Source organism: Nerophis ophidion, linkage group LG02 (assembly GCF_033978795.1).
Source record: "Nerophis ophidion isolate RoL-2023_Sa linkage group LG02, RoL_Noph_v1.0, whole genome shotgun sequence".
Lineage (NCBI taxonomy): Eukaryota > Metazoa > Chordata > Actinopteri > Syngnathiformes > Syngnathidae > Nerophis > Nerophis ophidion.
In genome coordinates, this window is record NC_084612.1 from 29901333 (window position 1) to 29919682 (window position 18350).

At 38.3% G+C, this 18350-nt stretch overlaps 1 protein-coding gene across 1 annotated transcript; it reads right to left on the minus strand.

Moving 5' to 3' along the window:
- Nucleotides 1-5619: 5619 nt before the first annotated feature.
- Nucleotides 5620-18348, minus strand: emc8 (ER membrane protein complex subunit 8). The gene is made up of 5 exons (XM_061881054.1): nt 17857-18348; nt 11839-11915; nt 8039-8108; nt 6940-7034; nt 5620-6850 (listed from the first exon to the last, which is right to left on the minus strand). The coding sequence occupies exons 1-5, from the start codon at nt 18070-18072 to the stop codon at nt 6691-6693; spliced, it is 618 nt and encodes a 205-aa protein (XP_061737038.1). The 5' UTR covers nt 18073-18348; the 3' UTR covers nt 5620-6690.
- Nucleotides 18349-18350: the final 2 nt, after the last annotated feature.

Here is an 18350-nt window from a genome sequence, read left to right on the forward strand (position 1 = left end):
TGATGCATGCAGAAAGTCTGGGCAGCACGGTGGTACAGGGGTTAGTGCGTCTGCCTCACAATACGAAGGTCCTGGGTTCGATCCTGCGCTCGATCCTGCGCTCGGGGTCTTTCTGTGTGGAGTTTGCATGTTCTCCCCGTGACTGCGTGGATTCCTTACGGGTACTCCGGCTTCCTCCCACCTCTAAAGACATGCACCTGGGGATAGGTTGATTGACAACACTAAATTGGCCCGATTGTGTGAATGTGAGTGTGAATGTTGTCTGTCTGTGTTGGCCCTGTGATGAGGTGGCGACTTGTCCGGGGTGTACCCCGCCGTCTGCCCGAATGCAGCTGAGATAGGCTCCAGCACCCCCGCGACACTAAACGGGACAAGCGGTAGGAAATGGATGGATGGATGGATGCAGAAAGTCTGAGGAAAGTTACATGGTCCAAATTCACAATTCTGGTTGTGGCTTGAGGAAGATCCTCTTAAGGTGAGGTCTTCCTCAACTGCATGGGCAGGTTTCTGGGTCTCCTGCAATCCCTGAATTTGGCAAGAGCCAAATACCGTATTTCCTTGAATAGCCGCCGGGGCGATAATTAATTTAAAACCTCTTCTCACTCCTGCGCTTATTCAAAGCATGCGCTAATAATTTTAAATCCTCTTCTCATCTCTGCGTTTAGCAATGGTATTCATTAATAATTTGTGTGTGATAAAAAAAATATTAATATAAAATTATTCAGCGTCCGCAGCCCGACGGTTGGGGACTACTGCTCTACAGCATGTCATTGCGTCCTTTTTTTGCAATATGTTGTCTGTGTGCTGGCCGGACGCATGAAATTTGTTGCTTCTTATATGAGATTGCAATGCATACTTGGTCAACAGCCATACCTTTTACACTGATGTTTGTGATGTAGGCAGCTTTAACACTCTTGCTGGTGTGCGCCACACTCTGTGAACCCACACCAAGCACATTTCTGGAGAGCATTGGCTCTGCGGCACATTATAAACGCAGCATAGGGATTGCCCATAATGCCGTGCATCCGTGACTCTTGGCTACAGTATATTATACACGCGCCCCCAACACCGCCCACCTCAACCGACGCACGGGGTTGCTAGCGCGTGTATAATATAGCCTAGAATCATGGATGCCATTGCATTCTGGGTGTTATATTGCGTTTATAATGTGTTACAGAGCCAATGTTCTCCAGAAATGTGTTTGGTGTGGGTTCACAGAGTGTGGCACATATCATTAAGAGTGTTAAAGTTGTTTTATATCACAACCATTAGTGTGATCTGTATGGCTGTGGAACAAGACCACTGGTTTACACACAGCATAGGCAAATAAAATTTCCTCTGCCACTTTGAGAAAGGTGTAATGGGAAGAGACTCTCGTGACGTCACGACTTCAACCCGGCGGATAAAATAAACATGTGCTTAAAAACCAAGGGAGCGAGTTTTACCCGGCAGTAATTCGAGGCAGGTGAATGTCTCATGCCCGGCGACAATTCAGGGAAATACGGTAAACCCAATTGCTGGCTCTCCCTTCATGTATTTGCCTAAAAAATAGTATGACACAATAGTGTTGTTTTGAGCTGGGGGTAATAATCTGTGTTTAGATGCATTTCGGACATGGATAATTATAAAATCAATTAGTATAAGTCAACAATCAATTTATTTATTGTAAATGCAGTAATTTAGAGCAGTTGTTCTCAAATGGGGGTATGCGTACCCCTGGGGGTACTTGAAGGGTACGTGAGATTTTCTAAAAATAGCAACATTTCAAAAATCCTCTATAAATATATTTATTGAATAATACTTCAACAAAATATGAATGTAATTCATAAACTGTGAAAAGAAATGCAACAATGCAATATTCAGTGTTGACAGCTAGATTCTTTGTGGACATGTTCCATAAATATTGATGTTAAAGATTTATTTTTTCGTGAAGAAATGTTTAAAATGAAGTTGATGAATCCAGATGGATCTCTATTACAATCCCCAAAGAGGGCACTTTAAGTTGATCGTTACTTCTATGTGTAGAAATCTTTATTTATAATAGAATCAACTGTTTATTTTTCAACAAGTTTTTTGTTATTTTTATATCTTTTTTCCCCCCAAATAGTTCAAGAAAGACCACTACAAATGAGCAATATTTTGCACTGTTATACAATTTAATAAATCAGAAACTGATGACATAGTGCTGTATTTTACTTCTTTATATATTTTTTTCAACCAAAAATGCTTTGCTCTGATTAGGGGGTACTTGAATTAAAAAAAATGTTCACAGGGGGTACATCACTGAAAAAAGGTTGAGAACCACTGATTTAGACTATTCTAAAATGTGTCTGAATGCAGCGACACTAATCACAGACCCGACCAGCTCCTTTTTTATAGGGCACTTATGTTCAAAATGAAAATGCAACGTTTTTAAAAGTGGCAAGTGATATATGCTCATGTAGTGAAACGTAAATAAATGTAAAACTGTATCAATATACAAAAATTAAAGGTGCATCAATAATTTATTTTTTATAGAATCAAAGATCCTTGAATCGTAATCGAATCGAATAGTTAGGTGGCCAAAGTCTGAGGATTGAGGATTACTACTGAAATTGACGGAAAGGTTCACCTGTCAAACTTCACGCAGATTCGAGCTTTGTAGTATCGGAAACGGTAAGAGGGTCTGAAGTAGGGATGTCAACCTTACCTTGAAAGACTGAATAGTCCCATATTTGGAAACAAAAGTCATTTTAAAAGTAATTTTTTTATATTGAAGGGACACACTTTTTGTTATATATTTTTTATTACTGTAAGAATGAAAAATAGTCATACACACAACAAAAGACGTCCTAGAATATGCTCAATATGTCTTGACTGAGTGATGAGGACCGTAGAAACAAACAGTGATGATGAAGGCTTCCCCAGATCACTTTTATCAGATGGTTGACCGTCTGATAGTTGAGTTGAATAGATGTTTTTCAGAGAAAAGTTGTGAGATTATGTAAACTATGCATGCAGTCTCTAAACCCTAACTTTAATGATGAGATTCTGTTTGCATTTATTAATTTGGGAAACATTCTGCTACTTCATTCGGCAACTGAAGAATTATGCTTTTCTGAACCTGCATAAGAGAGTTAGACCGTCTCTGCTCATAATGTGCCTCACCATGTCCTACTTAGGCATATACTTTATAGAGTTTGGTAGTCAGATAGTACCTCATTAAAACCTGATCTTGTTCCTCTTGTCTAAATGATGTCAAATTGTTGCTTCATAGATGTGTTTTAATTGATGTTTAAGTAAGAGAAACTGAGTGCATTTTCCTGTATGTAGAAGTGTTTATTAAAATGTTCCCAATGGGTTTTGTACATTAAAAAAACTGCTAAATACATACACATATCATCCCCCGTGTACAAACCCCGTTTCAATATGAGTTGGGAAATTGTGTTAGATGTAAATATAAACAGAATACAATGATTTGCAAATCCTTTTCAACCCATATTCAGTTGAATATGCTACAAAGACAACATATTTGATGTTCAAACTGAAAAACATTATTTTTTTTCAAATAATCATTAACTTTAGAATCTGATGCCAGCAACACGTGACGAAGAAGTTGGGAAAAGTGGCAAAAAATACTGATAAAGTTAGGGAATGCTCATCAAACACTTATTTGGAACATCCCACAGGTGAGCAGGCTATTTGGGAACAGGTGGGTGCCATGATTGGGTATAAAAACAGCTTCCCAAAAAATGCTCAGTCTTTCACAAGAAAAGATGGGGCGAGGTACACCCCTTTGTCCACAACTGCGTGAGCAAATAGTCAAACAGTTTAAGAAAAACGTTTCTCAAAGTGCACTTGCAAGAAATTTAAGGGATTTCAACATTTACGGTCCATAATATCATCAAAAGGTTCAGAGAATCTGGAGAAATCACTCCACGTAAGCGGTATGGCCGGAAACCAAGGGGAAGCGAACCATCCAGACTGTTATCGACGCAAAGTTCAAAAGCCAGCATCTGTGATGGTATGGGGGTGTATTAATGCCCAAGGCATGGGTAACTTACACATCTGTGAAGGCACCATTATTGCTGAAAGGTACATACAGGTTTTGGAACAACATATGTTGCCATCTAAGCACCGTCTTTTTCATTGTCGGCCCTGCTTATTTCAACAAGACAATGCCAAGCCACATTCAGCACGTGTTACAACAGCGTGGCTTCATTAAAAAAAATTTTAAAAAAATGAGTGCGGGTACTTTCCTGTCCCGCCTGCAGTCCAGACCTGTCCCCCATCAAAAATGTGTGGCGCATTATGAAGCGTAAAATACAACTGCATTTCCCTCAGGAATCAATAAAGTACTTTTTATTCTATTCTATTCTATTAAGCCCTACATAAAACAATAATGGGAAATAATTCCACTTTCAAAACTTCAACAATTAGTTTCCTCAGTCCAAAAACGTTTGAGTGTTGTTAAAAGAAAAGGTGATGTAACACAGTGGTGAACATGCCCTTTCCCAACTACTTTGGCACGTGTTGCAGCCATGAAATTCTAAGTTAATTATTATTTGCAAAAAAAAAAAATTGTTTGAGTTTGAACAGCAAATATCTTGTCTTTGTAGTGCATTCAACTGAATATGGGTTGAAAAGGATTTGCAAATCATTGTATTCCATTTATATTTACATCTAACACAATTTCCCAACTCATATGGAAACGGGCTTTGTACTTAAATATACTGAATGTCAACATAATCATTGTAATTCAAATGTTAATAACTTTTAATTAAACAATAAAAATAAAATGTACTTTCAAACTTTGTTATCATAAATTGCACATTGAACAGGAAATATTTTGAAGTGAAGTTTTTGGTTTTCAGTCATGTGTTTTTTGTTGTTATTGCTATCACTTCCTAATACATTGGGCATACTTGCTCATTCCTTTAAAGCCAAAATATTTCCAACACCTGACATTTGGCTTTGCAATCATCTTTTATCCCCTTAAATTTTGTTACCTTGTGGTTCTTCTTACTGGGCCTGGCGAGTTGCAACTCGCGAGGATTTGTAAGCACATTCTGTGTGGATAAGCTAGCTGTCCCGTCTCCGCCCACGGAGACAAAGAATTTTGGATGACTGGCAAAATGTTGACAACATTTACAGACTCCAATTGCAATTTGTTGTTCAAGAAACCTACTATTTGTCATAGTCGGTGTACCCACTGAAAAAGCTTTGGCTACCCTTTTGACAAACCCAAACCGTTTTAAATTTACCAAAGTTTGTGTTGTAAGTTGGAGGTTTTATTTTCATCCTTTCAATAAAACCATGTAAAACTAGAGAAGCACACCACGCCAGGCTCTACATCACAATAGAAAAAAAAAAGCCCCGGGTCCAGACAGCGATCAAAACACCCCCAAAATTTATGATAAATATGAAACAAGTGATGAAACCATCACTTGTTTCTTATTCCATTTTTGAAATTTACTGAACATGTGTTTAAACTGATCCAGATCCAAACCAAAATGTAATGACTTGCTTTTGTTCCCATTTTGGACATTTAGTGAAAGTTTTTAACTACCTGACAAACAAATGGCAATGATTAACATCCTGGTGGAGGTAATAATTAATGAAAGTGACTCGAAAAAGGAATAGTTGTAATATTTTAATCTTATAAAGTACAAATATTATAAATATATACACTATTTGACTTATTTATCAATTAAAAATACAAATCAATATTGTACAGAGCAGTTTAAGGAAGATAAGTTCAACTATAAATTGTAAGTTACTTGCATCATATTTTGACTTTTTGCATTAAAGTAAATTGGCTAAATAAATTGTGAATGTAGTAAATTGACTAAATAAAATGTGAATGTAGTAATCACTGTATTAGCATGTGTGGTTTACTTGATAGAAAATTGTTCACATCAGTTGCTTTCCACTATTGTGTGTGTCACTCATTAAAAGTAAAATAATGCCATCCTTGATCAGTTTAATACACTCAAATCAAAACCAAATATGTATTTATATTCCCTTGAAAAGGACGTGATTTAAAAAAAGATCACTTTATCCACATTAAACTCCAGTGCTAGACAGGTGGCATAAAATGTTTCACTTCCAAAATGTACATTCAGTTAAATAAAATCAATTTAATGAAATGAAAACACAATACTGCAGTTACTTGCTATGGTTGACAAATGACTGTTATCTTAAACATAATTGCTGCAAACACATTAGTTATATTTTTTTAAATAGGAGAACTCAATCAAATTAAGCAATGAAACAAAGAGGCAGACTGAGTTATTGTTGAAATCTTTCAAATAACATAAAAATAAGTCCATTGATGATGTTCCTAGAAAGACAAAAATCCCATTATAGTTTGTTTTCTATCAAGGATTTCAGCATTGTGGTTAGTCTCAACTAAAATTCTAACTTCATTGCTACATCAATGTAAAGGAAAATAAAAATGTAAAAAATTCAAGAGGTTTAATTTATGGACCTAACTACCAATTAAGAAACAGCATTCTTTATAAAATGCATGTTGACATATTTCTCTTTACCAGCTGCCAAAATGCACATTAAGTAATTGCCCTTGAGAGAATTTGACCAACAAAAGGTCCACAAATTCGGGACAGCAGCAGAACTTGAAGCTGGAACCAGGACCTTATGGAGTGTTGTGTGCTCCCAGGCCACAAAGTTGCAGTGGCCTCAACGCACCTCTTAGCACAGATCTAGGACGGACTTGTTGATCACTGGGTTGGTCCAGTCGTTCCTGAGGTCATCCAAGTGATTGTCAAAATCAATCAAGTCCTCGTAGGACCTTCCCTCTAAAAGAGCCGATGTGATCTTCCGGGCTTCGCTCCAGTCCTCGAAGGAGTCGCTGGAAAGATGACAGAGTTGTTTAAAACTAATTTGAGCCAAATGCTAACAACTAAAGAGGGAATTCTCTGGAAAATAGGAAATACTTACAGAGTGACATCTCTGCTTTTCCATTTATCTTCATGATGATCATAAATAATTACAATGGACTCCTGGCAACTCATTCTTAACCTGCTGCTGTCCACCTGACAACAAACATTGATGTAATCATTTGGATATGCATTGAATGCATCAGTTGCAACTTACTAAATTACAATAGAGGAACTAGTGTCCTGTATTTACTTTTTGTCCGTGGTAAGAAACTCATTTTATTCAAAAGACTTAGGGCAGCAATAAAATGGATATTAGTGGCAAAGCTGAGACTGTAGAAAAAGTGGAGCCTTAGTTTACAAACCACTAAATTTATGACCTTTTCGAATTACGAACCACAGACCACGAATGTGCTTTGGTGTACAAACCTTGTCTTAATGTACGTATGTTTCAGACACCTGTTGTGTGCATGCAGCACAGCCATTTTGTGCCCGATCGATTTCCGGTGCTCATTCAGTCAGCAATGCAGTTTGTCGTTCGCCACTCTGTGACCTTTTTTAATTGTTTATTTTAGCCTTTTTATATTTTTTCCTAGTTTTGCTAGCTAAATATGAGTCCAAAAAAAGCAACGGACAAGCGATTTGTGGTTTGAAACATTCAGGAAGTATCCTCAGCGTTTTCGACACCGCTGCCTCCCCCTACACCCCTCCCTTCCACGGCACATAAAGATTAACCAACAAGGTTAAGTGGATTTATTGTTTTGTTCATAATCATTGTATTCCTAACCCTTTTGTGATTTAAATTGGGAATGGTGGCTGGATAAAAAGTGGACAGTTGAGCTATTTGTTGTTGCTTTAGCTTTGTTATTAAATAGAAAATTGATCCCTCACCCCCTTATGGTTATTTGATATACCTTACTGTAAAGCACTTTATACTGAGTTCAAAATGTCAAGGCTGAAACTTATATTTACTTTGTGTGGAGAAAATTGTGAACTTATACAAACCTTTTTATTCATGAACCCTGTTCAAGAACCATTTACATTTGTAAATCAAGGTTCAACTGTATAATACTTAGTACTTCCCTTAATTTCTACTGGGCAACATTGACAAATAAATGCTTGTTTAACTTGGGTACTCCAGTTAAAAATGTTTTTTTTACCATAACAATCGCAGCATCACTGAAACTCTCAGAAATCCTTGCTGCCACTTTTTCTGCAACCTGGTTGGGTCTAAAAGGGAGAGAATATGGGGAAAAAGAACATTTAACATATCAATCCTGAAAAACTACCGTATTGACTCAAATAGAAGACAACCCTGTATATAAGAAGATTTTTTACCAAGACTTTGTTGAGTGAAGCTCTGACTCGCTTGGGGAGAAGTTGATTAGTGATGGTTTGCATGTACAGTGGTACCCCCTACTTACGAATAATTTGAGATAAGACTTGTCTCCTGGCTTTTTGTTTTGCTTTAGTCACAAGCATAAATACAGTTACTAGCTCCATCTATTGCCAGTTGAATTGCAATTGTTCACAACCTAGGCTTGGGCTGATTATGAATTTTGCTAAGTAATTTATTGTCTAACAAATTATTGACGATAAACGATATTATCGTCAGCGATATTTACACCAAATTGTAATCATATAATATTTAATAGTAAACAATTATGCAAGTATTCCAAAATAAACCCGATAAACTTTTGATTTCTCAGTAGGTTTTATTTTAATCATTGTAATTCAAATGTTACTAACTTTCAAATAAACAATAAAAATAAAATGTACTTTCAAACTTTGTCATCAAAAATTGCACATTGAACAGGAAACATTTTGAAGTGAAGTTTTGGTTTTCGGTCGTGTGTTTTTGGTTGTTGTTGCTATCACTTCCTAATACATTGGACATACTTGCTCATTCGTATAAAGCCAAAATATTTCCCACACCTGACATTTGGCTTTGCAATCATCTTTTATCCTCCTAAATTTTGTTACCTTACGGTGCTTCTTACTGGGCCTGGCGAGTTGCAACTTGCGAGGATCTGTAAGCACATTCTGTGTGGGTAAGCTAGCTGTCCCGTCTCCGCCCACGGAGATAAAGATTTTGGATGACTGGCAAGAGGGTTTACTCTGTTCATTTATTTCTGCCATCAAATAAATGTGCTTAGATGCTGAGAGGGATGCACAGAGTAAATCCTCTTGCATCTTTTTTGAAAGCAAGAGACAAAAAAAACTAACACATACGGATATGGCAATTTATCGATGAAAGCAAAGTTATTAAGTTTATTTTCATTTATCCTTTGATTATTAATGTATTTGCCACCAATCACTGGAACTGACAGTGCATAGCAGAAGAAGTGGAAAAGCGAATTAGAGAAACAAACCGTTAAAAACATGTCCCACTATTTAACAGTCATAGTTCAGTCTACATCAAACAAGCTGCAGCCACAAACGATGGACATTAATCCATTATAAATATAGAGAAGCTGCTGATGCTGCATTAGACATGTTTAAGTTGTTTTTTAACTTGACGGTAGAGCATTACTTTTTGTACACAGACACAGCTTTCGTTAACTCTGACTTCCCCGGTCCCTCACTCAAATACAATATGGCTGCACGATTAATCGACATTGAGGTTTTAATTAGTGTGATTACATAAACGCAAAAGGCTGAGTTTTTGGGTTTGTTTTTTCCCCCGGCCGTCATCAGCCTTTGAGTAACAGACATATTGGCCCATCAGCATTGTTGAGCCTCGCGTTTTTCAAACCGGGAAAAAGACCTCTCTCTCAATGCATCACACTGAGCTTGTTTATTTAACAATTAAATAAACTTTTCGCATTGATCCCTCTTTTCACTCAATAGCAATCTTTGTTTCGTTGGTGGGCGGAGAGTGGGGCCTCACCTTTACACACACAGATAGCACGTACAGACAGCTTCCTTACTTGTGCCGCGCCGCAGCCTAACAAAAATGTCATCCATTTCTTACTGCTTATCCCACTCGGGGTAGTGGGGGACTGGAACTTACAAAGCTGTACTTGGGCGGAAGGCAAAATTAGGGAGAAAAATATGATTACAAAGCCAAAAGACTCATTATGGTAATAGTTCAGCTTCATATCGTATAGAAGTGGGAATCTTTGGCCACTTCACAATTCGATTACGATTACAATTCAGGAGCTACTATTCGATTAAAAATTGATAATTGATGCTATGATTAATTCCCAAATTTTTTAAACTAATGAAAATGTTTGCAAAACTGGAACATAAGTGACCTGTATTAAAGGAGCTGGTCGGATTTCTCGGTGAGTTGGCTCACTGCAGTCAGGCAAATCTTAGAACTGCCTCCATAACTGTATTTCTATAAAAAAATCGATTGACATTTACTAATTGATTCTATAATCATCCATGTCCGAATTTCAATGTATCTAAAAATGTATTATTTCCCCCACCTGTAATATCGGATGGGCGTTATTAGCCCATCATCATGGATAAACGAGCGAAAATGCCGTGATCACGTGATGGCAAAAAACAAGACAAGGTCCTACCTAGTTTTTCTAACTGGGAAAAAGATGCACTTTAATATGTTCAATATTTATTTAAGTAATGTTTTTGCTTACAAAAATGAATCTATTTTGTTTTGTTTATTTATTTAAGATAAAATAAAGTTATTTACCTTCCAATTACAGTAAATTGATAAAAATATATATATACAGTAATGACCAATAAATGTTTATATCCTTTTAAATGGATATGTGCATTATTATATTCTATGATTACATTACATTATAAACACTTGTATTTATCGATTATTTATTCAGTTAAGCATGATGTAGACAAAAGCTTTAAGTCTGCCTGCATAAAGCCAAATATTTTTTAAAGTAAATTATTGAATATTGTTCTATCTAATGTGTGGCACCTTGAGGCAAGAATATGTTGATTGACAGTCTAAAAGTAACATGTCTTTTTTCACTGATGTTCACAGCTTTACTGCATTTTTATTTAGAAAAATCGCTATTAGGTGTTTCTCAAAATCGTGCAGCCCAGTGTGCAACATAAACAACGATTTCCGAGTTCCTATTATTACATTTTGAATTACTGTTGTGATGGGGAAACAGCTCATAGGAGACGCCTACAAAATTCGGTTCCTCAAGGTAAATGCTGAACAATATTACATCATTTAATAAAACTACCGTATTTCCTTGAATTGCCGCAGGGCATATAGTATGCGCCTGCTTAGTATTACCGCCTGGTCAAACTCGTGACGTCACGAGTGACACTTCCCCTGTCATCATTTTCAAAATGGAGGAGGCTGATTTCAATACTGGTAATTTGAAATCGCATAAAGGAAAGAAGATTAAGAGCTAGTCAGTAGAATTTAAGGTCCAAGCTTACATCACACTCAAATTTTTACTGCATGCCTTTGGTAAATGAGACCATTAATCTGAGAAGAGGTTTTAAAATAATTAGCGCATGCTTACTTTTACCGCATGCCTTTGGTAAGCGCAGGAGTGAGAAGAGGTTTTAAATTAATTAGCGCCCTGGCGGCAATTCAAGGAAATACGGTACTCTAGTTGTTTGTAGTACATGCTAGTGTAATGTTTTTCATATAAAATTATTTAAGTTTGTTTTACTTTTTTAAAATGCATGTTACATGTTTATATTTAACTTTTTTACTCTATTGTATATATTGTCAATTATTTTTTAATATTTTATTCAACTTAAGTTCTTGCTATTTTGGCTTAATTTCTCATGGTAGAGCTAATTTATGTAACAAGTGTTTTGGGCTAAGAGCCCGGTCGTAAGCAGAGGTATCATTGTATTAATATTTTAATGCCAAATATAAGAATATAAATAAATACTCAGATAAAATACTAAAAAATCATATCTTATATTCGGGGTCAATACGGTACTACTGTATATACAAGTTTGCACTGGTTGTTTTATCAAAACCAGTCTGCGTCTCAAATATTGTTACCTTGGATCCTTGATGCATTCGTTGGCTTGATAGTAAGCGACAATAACGTAATTATTTTCCTTGCACCAAGTATCAATCTGTAAAGCAAAAAGGCATTGAGAAGTCAGCATCAAATGACAGACACAGTAGTCATGTAGAAACATACATATTATGTAATTACAGTCTTATTGTTTTCCCATTTTCTGGGTTCTCCAACTAGATTATATTAGGTTCTCTTGTCTTCCACGCTATCAAACCACATCTTCAACTCACATTTTACAGAAAACACAGTGGTACAATAAAGCCTTCACTGCACGTTAAATAATATTAATAATAACCGAACACATCAATAAACATTTAAGTCCCATCTTAAAACTCATTTGTATACTCTAGCCTTTAAATAGACCCCCTTTTAGACCAGTTGATCTGCCGTCTCTTTTCTGCTCTGCCCCCCTCTCCTTCGTGGGGGGGGGGGGCACAGATTAGGTGACCCCAGATGTTGGGTTAGCTGTTCAAAGTCGGGACCTGGGGTGGACCACTCCTCTGTGGATCAGTTGGGGATGTCTCTGCGCTGCTGACCTGTCTCCACCCAAGATGATCTCCTGCTGGCCCCACTATGGACTGGACTCTCACACTATTAAATAGATCCACTCGACGTCCATTTCACCGGTCGTCCCCACATTTGCGGTCTCCTCCAAGGTTTCTCATTGTAGTAGGTTGAGTTTTTCCTTGCCCTGATGTGGGATCTGAGCCGAGGATGTTGTTGTGGCTTGTGCAGCCCTTTGAGACACTCGTGATTTAGGACTATATAAATACATTTTGATTGATCCATCCATTTTGTACCGCTTGTCCCTTTCGGGGTCGTGGTTTTTTTTTGATTGATTGATTGATTGAAACTTTTATTAGTATATTGCACATTACAGCTGCGATGAAGTGGCGACTTGTCCAGGGTGTACCCCTCCTACCGCCCGAATGTAGCTGAGATAGGCGCCAGCGACCACCCGCGATCCCAAAAGAGACAAGCGGTAGTAAATGGATGGATGGATGCACAGTACAGTACAGTACATATTCCGTACAATTGACCACTAAATGGTAACACCGTTTTTCAACTTGTTTAAGTCGGGGTCCACGTTAATCAATTGATTGTAGTGTTCAGGGGGCTTGTGTCTATCGTAGCTGCATTCGGGCGGAAGGCGGTGTACACCCTGGACAAGTCGCTACCTTATCGCAGGGCTAACACAGATAGACAGACAACATTCACACTCAAATCCAGACACTAGGGCCAATTTAGTGTTGCCAATCAACCTATGAGGATTATAAATACCTCGGTGTATATATCGACAACAAGCTGAATGGGTCAAAACACGCTGAGGCCCTCTACAAGAAGGGACAGAGCCTCTACTTCCTCAGGAGGCTAGGATCCTTCAACGTCTGTACAAAGATGTTCTACGAGTCGGTGGTGGCGGGCGCCTTCTTGTACGCCGTGGCCTGATGGGTCAGCGGGCTAAGAGTGAGGGACACAAACAGACTGGACAAGCTGGTAGAAAAGGCCAATAACGTGGTGGGATTGGAGCTGGACTCTCTGGCGGTGGTGTCAGAGAGAAGTCTAGCAAAACTCATAGCCATTATGGACAACACCTCTCACCCACTACACTCGGACCTTGCAGAGAATGAGCACGTTCAGTGGAAGGCTCTGACTCCCAAAATGTAACACGGAACAACACAGGAGGTCCTTCATACCGACAGCCATCAGACTGTATAATGCATATGTTCCTTCTTGACTGCACTTAAATGTACAATATATGTATATAAGGGACGGCGTGGCGCAGTGGGAGAGTGGCCGTGCGCAACCAGAGGGTCCCTGGCTTAATCCCCACCTAGTACCAACCTCATCATGTCCGTTGTGTCCTGAATGAGATACTTCACCCTTGCTCCTGATGGGTGCTTGTTAGCGCCTTTCATCGCAGCTCCCTCCATCAGTGTGTGAATGTGTGTGTGAATGGGTAAATGTAAAAGTAGTGTCAAAGCACTTTGAGTACCTTGAAGGTAGAAAAGCCCTATACAAGTACAACCCATCCATCCATCCATTTCCTACCGCTTATTCTCTTTTGGGGTCGCTGGCGCCTATCTCAGCTACAATCGGGCGGAAGGCGGCGTACACCCTGGACAAGTCGCCATCTCATCGCAGGGCCAACACAGATAGACAGACAACATTCACACTCACATTTAAACACTAGGGCCAATTTAGTGTTGCCAATCAACCTATCCCCTGGTGCATGTTTTTGGAAGTGGGAGGAAGCTGGAGTACCCAGAGGGAATCCACGCAGTCATGGGGAGAACATGCAAACTCCACACAGAAAGATCCCGAGCCTGGGATTGAACCCTGGACTGCAGGACCTGCGTATTGTGAGGCAGATGCACTAACCCCTCTGCTACCGTGAAGCCCGTACAAGTACAACCAATTTATTTGTATTTATTTATGTATATTATTCATATATTACATATGTTATATATTATTTATCATTATTCCGCCCGGTTGTAGCTGAGATAGGCGCCAGTGCCCCCCCGCGACCCCAAAAGGGAATAAGCGGTAGAAAATGGACGGATGGGATTATTATTGTCTATTGTGAGCGAACTGTGGTGCTGAATTTCCCCCAGGGATCAATAAAGTACTTTCTATTCTATTCTATTCTATCCCTAGGTGCATGTCTTTGGAGGTGGGAGGAAGTTGGAGAACACGCAAACACCACACAGAAAGATCCCGAGCCCGGGAATGAACTCAGGACCTTCGTACTGTAAGGCACATGCACTAACCCCTGTACCACCGTGCTGCCAAACAGAACACATATTTTTTCATTAACGGTTGTTAACACAGGTAGTGATGGGTCCGGCAACACCGATGCATCGCCGCATGCGTCGAGCTCATACAGCGAAACCCTGTGTCGGTGCGCGTACCGCTCTTAGAAAGTCATGTGACCGATCATGAGTTGTTTTGGTCACGTGACCGATACGCGAACTGTGTCGCACTGGCACCTGCGCGCCAAACTGTGTTTATAAGGAAGCTCATCTGTCAACGAGATGCTGCTGCCAACAGAATCGCCGCACTTCTGTCGTTGGTCATTTATCATATCGTCGTGGGAGATCATTTCCACCGTGTGGGAATATTTTGATCATATATCGGAAAAATAGGTATTTGAGTTAATTTCTTTGTTGTTTCATCCTGTTCTCTCAAAGTTTGTAGCATTGTCCCACCCACACAAACACCCTATTGGTTACATTAAAAAGCAGAAACAAACGATCTCTTCGTTAGCTCAGTTGGTAGAGTAGAGGACTCTAATTGTCCGTGTTGAGTTCCTTTGGGCGCTTGTTCAAATCCAGTTCGATTCGATTACTTTATTACCATGAATTGATTTACGTGGATCCCAATTTAAACACGTTGAAAAACTTAATGGGGTGTTACCATTTAGTGGTCAATTGTACGGAATATGTACTGTACTGTGCAATCTACTAATATCAATCATCAGTGCGTATTCAGAGCGCATGTTAAAAAAAAAAAAAAAATTCCAATCCACAAGTATCCTCATTCACAACACGTTCTCTTATATTTCCATGTTATGATGCATGTGCATGCCATTTAGTGGTGAATTGTACGGAATATGTACTGAACTGTGCAATCTACTAATAAAAGTCTCAATCAATCAATCAATCAATCATGTTCACATTATTTATTGACTGTATCTAAAAAAGATATAAATATATTTTTATTTAAATGAAGATATGAAATAATCCTAAATGAAATACAATGATTTGGTTTATATTGTTGTAGATCATGAGTCACCAAAGCGGTGCCCGTGGGCAGCAGGTAGCCCGTAAGGACCAGATGAGTAACCCGCTGGTCAGTTCTAAAAATAGCTCAAATAGCAGCACTTACGACATTTTTAATTCTAAGAGAGACAAAACTCAAATAGAATTTGAAAATCCAAGAAAACATTTTAAAGACTTGGTCTACACTTGTTTAAATAAATTCATTATTTATTTTTTTTTACTTTGCTTCTTATAACTTTCAGAAAGACCATTTTAGAGAAAAAATACAACCTTAGAAACGATTTTAGGATTTTTAAACACATATACCTTTTTACCTTTTAAATTCCTTCCTCTTCTTTCCTGACAATTCAAATCAACGTTCAAGTATTCTTTTTTTATTGTAAAGAATAATAAATACATTTTAATTTAATTCTTCATTTTAGCTTCTGTGTTTTCGACAAAGAAAATATGTGAAATATTTCTTCAAATTTATGATTAAAATTAAAAAAAAAATATTCCGGCAAATCTCGAAAATCTGTAGAATCAAATTTAAATCTTATTTCAAAGTCTTTTGAATTTATTTTAAAATTGTTGTTCTGGAAAATCTACAAGAAATAATGATTTGTCTTTGTTAGAAATATAGCTTGGTCCAATTTGTTATATATTTATAACAAAGTGCAGATTGGATTTTAACCTATTCAAAACATGTCATCAAAATTCTAAAATTAATCTTAATCAGCAGAAATTACTAATGTGTGAATGTTGTCTATCTGTGTTGGCCCTGTGATGAGGTGGCGACTTGTCCAGGGTGTACCCCGCCTTCCGCCCGATTGTAGCTGAGATAGGCGCCAGCGCCCCCCGCGACCCCGAAAAGGAATAAGCGGTAGAAAATGGATGGATGTTCAATAAATTCTTTTTTTTTTATTTTTTCAAAAAGATTCGAATTAGCTAGTTTTTCTTTTCATTTTTTTCAGTGGAATTTCGAATTTTAAAGAGTCGAAATTGAAGATAAACTATGTTTCAAAATTTAATTTGGATTTTTTTTGTGTTTTCTCCTCTTTTAAACCGTTCAATTAAGTGTTTTTTTCATCATTTATTCTCTACAAAAAAACCTTCCGTAAAAGGAAAAAAAAAATGTACGACGGAATGACAGACAGAAATACCCATTTATATATATATATATATATTTATTTATTAAAGGTAAATTGAGCAAATTGGCTATTTCTGGCAATTTATTTAAGTGTGTATCAAACTGGTAGCCCTTCGCATTAATCAGTACCCAAGAAGTAGCTCTTGGTTTCAAAAAGGTTGGTGACCCCTGTTCTCCCGTCCAAAGGCAAAACCTAGTAACTCACTTCTAGCTGATTTTGAGAAAACAAAGGAAAACCAATCTATCTTGATGCTGTCTTACAAAGATCTACAAAGTCATCAAACGTATAGATGTTTTCTTGAGCTTTCATTTTCTTGCCGATTGAGCCATGGATTGAATCTGCTCTCATGAACGTGCCCTTTCTCCAGATATTTTATCACAACCTCAGGTGGGCCCCATTCTGCGTTTGCACATTGGGCAAGAGCGTCCAGTTTTTATTTTGACCTCCACAGTTATCTGCCCAAAAGAGTATGCAAGGGGAAGAATCAAGAACAATACATTTAATGAAGGTGCTTGCAACGTCCTGGGCCAATCTTCCAAATATCCCCTCGTGCCATAATATCACATCATCAGGTTGACCGTCGGCCCCCATTCGTGCAAATGTCTCATTAAAGACAATAAGGCGACTGACAAAGAAGCTCCAATTGGTCCCTTGAGATACTAGGTTTTTCTGTTGTATCTACGCGGTTATGTGGTAGTTGCTAGGTCCTGCCATGCGCGTAACAGCTTACTTACGGAACAAATGACTATATCGCATACACTAATGTAAAGCATATCACCTAGGAACTCCAAAATTATTATTAGCTCAGTTTTTACCAAAATTTAGTTACTGGGTTTTGCCTTTGGACGGGAGTGTTGTAGATACTAGGTCATAAAATCTGTGTCAGTTGAGTCGGTCCATAGGTTGCCTGTAGGAATTTTTAATGTCCAGCAGATGTCAGTATTTAGTGACACAGTATTGACACAGTATGAGTACAGTTTTGCAATGTGTCGAAACGATACATGAAGCCCCATCAACCCATCACTAAACACAGGCTGCATTAGGTTTCCATTATGCACGGTAATAGTGAGCGAAATCGACTCACCAGTGTTAAAGCAACTTCCAGCATGGGCGCCAGAGCCAGAGTGCAGTGGAAGAGCGGCACACAGTCCACGCACAAGACAGGGTCGTGGGGGTGACTTTCTTTCTTTTTCTCCTTGCCTTTTTCTGCCACTAGCAAGCCGTTCACGGCGTTATGAGGATACTTGGCCGCGTGTAAGATCATTTTACAGTAGGCCTGACTTGTCAGCTGAATAGGCATGACGGCGAGAGGAATATATGCCAGACGCGATGTTAACAAGTTAGCTAATATTGTATATCATGCCGAGGATAAAAGTCGTACCTCAGTTATTACGTTAAAGAACATCCACACGGATATTACATGTAACTACGATAAAGAGAAGTCCTTATTTGCATCGTCAAAAATGAGCCGAGTAAGACGATGCGATTGTCAACTTCTCTTCCTTTTTGTTACGAACTCGTCCACTGCCGAACCGGCGCTAACGTAAACCGTAACGCTGTTACCGTAAATTGTGTCGT

Excerpts from the sequence above, each read along its gene's own strand:
- emc8 (XM_061881054.1), bottom strand. The coding sequence starts at position 18,072 with ATGCCTATTCAGCTGACAAGTCAGGCCTACTGTAAAATGATCTTACAC. Across the intron at positions 8,109-11,838 it reads GAATGCATCAAGGATCCAAG|ACCCAACCAGGTTGCAGAAA; the intron begins GTAACAATATTT and ends TCTCCCTTTTAG. Across the intron at positions 6,851-6,939 it reads AAAAGCAGAGATGTCACTCT|CGACTCCTTCGAGGACTGGA; the intron begins GTAAGTATTTCC and ends TCATCTTTCCAG.